Raw genomic sequence first — 5,352 nt, 5'->3', positions numbered from 1 at the left:
AAAAAAAAAAAAAAAAAAAAAAAAAAAAAAAAACAAACAAACAAAAGAAACGAAGATAATAATAATAATAATAAAAATAAAAAAAAAAATCACTTTTAAATTTTCTTTTTTTTTTTTTTTTTTTTTTTTTCCCTCCTCCTTAATTCACCATGAGAGTGTGCGATTCCATGGGTGCTGCCGAATCGTATAAGGTATCCGTGTCTTGAGTAGGCTCACCTTGAAGCTGACATTGATTCGTTAAAGTTCCTGCACCGCAATCGCAAAAGAACCTAAAAAATCAAAATTTTGATTAGAGTTATTCATTTTGGAAATTTTGTTATTATTATTATTATTATTTATAAGGCACCGGCACCACCACCACCACCACTCACCTATCGTGACGAATGAATTCAACGTCATGACCAGCATGACAAGTTTTTATGCAGTTAATACATATGGCATTTCGATCAGTCGTATTGCATGTCTGACACCTATAAAAGTCGTGCATGGGAAATGATGTGTAACTGGAAATTTTATACAGGCATTGCCCATTGCTCACCGCCTTTTCGACGGCATCCTGATTATTAAAGATTTTATTTCCTAAAAAAAAAAAAATCGTTTTTAAAAAACAACAACACCAACACCAACAAGAGCAAAAACAAAAAAATTCATGTTCCAGTCGAAAACCTTTATTTACCTCTAATAATAGGCTCGACTCCACTTGCCAGACATAACCCTCCGAATCTATTATTAAATATTTGATTGTACTCAAGAGTGGCTGTCGCGTTATTCGTTATTTCAACTCCTGCGGCAAGACCATCAAAAATCCGATTCCTTCTTAGAATCGGTATGCTTTGAGTGCTTATCAAAACACCCGCTTGGGCATTTCGAAATATATCGTTTTCTTCGAGAATACCTGAAAAATAAAATAATATGGGTTTTTATTAAAGGAGGAACAACTAAACCATAATCAAACGTCTCGTATATTATTATTATTATTATTATTATTATTAACAAACCTTTTCCTCCGTTGAATATACAAATCCCTCCGTCACGACCGTCAAAAATTTTATTGCGCTTAAGAGTAGGATTCGAATCAGTCTTAATCCAAACACCGGCCATTGCATTGTCGAAAATTTCATTTTGTTCTAAAAGTCCTAAACCTCCATTATAAACTAGTACGCCACCATTTTGACCACCCCAAATTTTATTACCCCTGATAATGGGGTTGCTACCGGTTCTAAAAAAAAAAAAACGGTTAATGATTAAAAAACTTCAATAAAACAAAAAAAAAAAAAATAATAATAATTAATTAAGTTACTTATTTTATACCTAATTTGAACACCAGAATACAAATGATTAAATATGTCATTATCTTCCAATTTTCCGTGTCCATTGTCGTAAAAATATACTCCGACTTGTTTTCCAGAATGTATACGATTACGGCGAAGAACAGGGGTTGAACCGGTAGTGATCCAAACTCCTGCTAAAGTATTGGCGTAAACTTCATTTTCTTCAATCAAACCTTGGCCTTTTTCATGAACGTATATTCCCCCATGTTGACCGTGATGAATTTTGTTGTGCCTGACGATCGGATCGCTGTTAGTACGAATTTGAATGCCTGCTAAAGCGTTTCCTGTAAAAATAATAATAATAATAATAATAAAAAAGTAAGTTTAAGAATTCAAAAATTTTTTTTTTTTTATTAAGACATGTTCCTTTACCGTAAATGTTGTTATGTTCAATTAGCCCACGACCTTCACCAAATATATAAACTCCTCCTTGGTTCCCGTTGTATATTTCATTTCTTCGTATGGTTGGATTACTATTCGAAGTTATCCACACTCCGGCAAAATTATTCGAGTGTATTTTGTTGTCTATAAACTGACCTAAACCGTTTTCATGAACGTAAATGCCACCCGTCTGTCCGTGATGAATTTCGCAGTGAACAACCGTTGGATTCGCACCAGCTTTCACTTCGAAACCTGCTATTCTATTGTTGTGAATATCGTTAGCTTCAAAATATCCCTAAAATTTAAAAAAAAAACATTTACGATCTCCATATGAATGAGATCAAAATGAGAACGCAGAAATTTTTTTTTTTTTTTTACCAATCCGTTATCAAATGTAAATATTCCAACGTCTCGTCCGTGATGAATGTGATTACGCCTCATAATTGGATTGGCATAATTTTTAACCCAGATTCCAGCGAGGGCGTTGCGACTGATTTCGTTGTCCTCATAGATTCCTTGAGCGAAATCTGTTACATAGAGACCAACGTTTTCGCAGTCACTTATATCACAGTGCTTTATGACTGGATTGGCCCCCACACCGTTAATGCAAACCGCTGCTCCCACTAAAATTAACCCAAATTAATTTATTAAAATTGAATTCTTCGATATTTGACCGCAGTCACACACACAAAAAAAAAAAAAAAAAAAATTTTTTTCAAACTCACCGACTGAAGTGCTTCGAATTATACAGTGATCAACCGTTGGACTCGAGTTTTCGCCCACTTCTAAACAATAATGTTTGTGATGAGCGACTGTAGACGTCACGTCAGGAGAAAATTTTAAAGTTAAGTGACCCGCGTATGCTTTTTTAGCTCCTTCCACAAACATTACAGTTGACTCGGTTTCACGTTCTAATATGACAGATTCAGCAACATTGCCAGAAGCAGCACCTTTGAAAATTGAAAAGAAAAAAAAAGTTTTTTTCAATTAGAACTTTTTTTTTTTTTGTAACTTTAGGCAAAAATAATAATTATTAGAATCTATAGACACTATGAAAAATTTGAAACTAATAATTGATGAGCATAGATTTTATTAATTCTCAGAAATTTGTTTCTGAATAAAGCCATTAAATCATACTTAATGAAAATTATCTAAATTATAAACGATGATAATTATAAAGCTTTCTTAATTTTCCTGTTTTGATAAACGTTTACCAAAAACATTTAATATTTCGTTTACAATTTGTGATGATTGAAAATTAAAAATTCTAATTATTGGTTTATTTTAAATGTAATTAGCATCCGTACCAATAATTGATACATCTGAATCGATAACGAGAAATTCTCCTCTGTAAGTTCCAGCGTGAAGAAATATTAATGCTCCTGGGGCTTCTTCATCTCCACCAGCAGCATTTGAACTTTGTTCTTCAGTGTAATCCAAAGCACCTTGAACAGTGTCAAAATAAGATATATTTCGGCCTCGGAAAGTTTTCTCCTGGTAACCGGGTCGGACATGAACTCCGCGGTACAAATGACGAAAACTTTCCTTCCAAGGATTTATGTGATCAGAATCGACGGGATTCACAAACTCAAAACGGCACGGAGCTGGGTTGAACAGTGGCAAATCATATTCATACACATTTTGATATAATGTCCTCCTATAATAAAATATTCAAAGTTTATCTTTTGTTGTAATATTTATAAAATGTTTATAACAGTAAAATAAAAAATGAAACATACCATAGCTCATTATCATTGGCAATTGTTTGGAAGCGTTTACATACTTGGCTGATACGACACAAATCTTGTTCAAGAAGGTAACTGAAGATAGTGAGTAATACTTCATCAGGCAGTTCATATTGAAGGTAGTGAGCTGCCTGATTGGAAGTCCCTGATACAGAATTATTTTCTACTTCTGACATTAAACCAGTTTTTAAAATTAAAAATACTTTCATTATAAAAAATTAATTTTACTCACCCTCACCCAAATACGGGCAAGACCTGCGAGGCCTTTTCCTAGCAGGAAGCATTGATGTCATATATGCAGAAGAGGAAGATCCACTGGTGCTTGGACAAGTATCCTGAGCATGTGGAGGAGATTTTCTTCTTAAATCATATGGTGGATTATGATTGCTGCCCGATGGTAAACCAGCAGTAGAAGGAGTAGCAGCACTTGTACACGCATTTCCTGCAGCTACTGAAGATGCTGAATTCCCACCAGATCCCAAAGCTGCTCCACTGGGAGGCTGACCTGGCAGATCACATTGTTCTACAAATTAACAAGCAAAAATTTTAAATAAATTTTATAATAACATTATTAATGGCTTTGAATTTTAGTTAAAGACAATAATTTAACAAGGTATTTAGTTATAAAAAAAAGATGAATATAAAATTAATTTTTAAATTAAAATTTCTTACTCAAAAATAATAATAATAATAATAATAATAAATATGTAGCATGTATCCAATGATTTTCATCATCATTTACATTACTAGAAAAGTAATGTAAATTGTATGTAAATATATATACCTTTTATTAAAATATTTTTGCATACAAAATAAGTTAAACAGTTCAAGTAAGTTTCAATACCTATCTTTATTTCATATAAAAATATTACAAACAACACATTTTCAAAGTTTAAAATAAACCATATTTAACTATGTAGGCTAATACATTATAAAAGAGGTTAGTAATGTAAAAGCGTTTAAATCATTTAGAAACAGGTAACTACATAAGCCTATTCAGCTGAGCTAACAAGCATTTGCATTTACACGCTTTACCAAAATAGATTGGCTTTTTTTATGTAAAAGTTCAAAAATAAATATGAAAATATCAGGCTTTCTTTTAAATTAAACCGAGAGGTAAATTTTTAAATTCTAACAAAGAGATTTGAATAAAAATCGAACATCTCGGCCATTTGTATTGAGGCAATTTTATTTAACTAAATTTACCTGCATTCGTACGAGATGGAATAGGAATTCGATTTACTCCTTTCCTACGGGATCTTCGAACATAAGAACGTGTTGAAGTAAACGAAGCACTAGGCATTGTACTATTAAATTTTCAATAAAATAAAAAACTAAACAAAGACATTTCCTCTCACTTTACAAGCAGCCATTTTCTTAACCAGAGTTTATTAATCACCGCCCTCTACGACTGTGCACCTCGCCTTAAAAAAATTCCAAAACTCCCCCATTTTTTTTTATTACGTTGCCAAATTTATCTAATATATGAAAATTTTCAATAATTATGTATGATAAATGAATATTAATATTTTTATAAACCTTATCGTAATTTTCATGTAATTTTATATGTCTGTCCAACGTATTTCATTCCTTCTTATACTTTTACCACATGTATTTCATAATTCTTCATTTACAATTAAATAGTAAATTTATTTTAAAGCAGTTACTTTTTAATACAATCCGTTAAAATTTTACTTATAAAAAATGCAATACTCTAAATAAACAAATAATTTAGTTTTATTGACACTGTTTAAAAGTTCCAAAAAGGAAAATTTTAAATAAAAAATTTAGTCTTATTTATATTTGTATTTATTTTTTATTAAGCCTCTTTTTTAATATTTATAAAAATGCATGCTGTAAATTTATATCGTACATAGATAATAAATATAATTTTA

General features: G+C 31.3%; 1 protein-coding gene across 1 annotated transcript; it reads right to left on the bottom strand.

Annotated features, from left to right (window-relative positions):
- Nucleotides 1–139: 139 nt before the first annotated feature.
- On the bottom strand, nt 140–4,760 carry Phum_PHUM334440 (F-box only protein, putative; the record flags this gene model as incomplete). The annotated part of the gene is made up of 12 exons (XM_002427622.1): nt 140–269; nt 372–579; nt 677–895; nt 999–1,219; nt 1,312–1,615; nt 1,704–2,007; nt 2,091–2,335; nt 2,438–2,662; nt 3,020–3,369; nt 3,452–3,626; nt 3,690–3,980; nt 4,664–4,760. The coding sequence occupies 12 exons, from the start codon at nt 4,758–4,760 to the stop codon at nt 140–142; spliced, it is 2,769 nt and encodes a 922-aa protein (XP_002427667.1).
- Nucleotides 4,761–5,352: the final 592 nt, after the last annotated feature.

This window comes from Pediculus humanus, genomic scaffold (assembly GCF_000006295.1).
Source record: "Pediculus humanus corporis 1103172107743 genomic scaffold, whole genome shotgun sequence".
NCBI classification, from domain to species: domain Eukaryota; kingdom Metazoa; phylum Arthropoda; class Insecta; order Psocodea; family Pediculidae; genus Pediculus; species Pediculus humanus.
The sequence above is the reverse complement of the archived record's forward strand: the minus strand, read 5'-3'. Positions and strand labels throughout refer to the sequence as shown.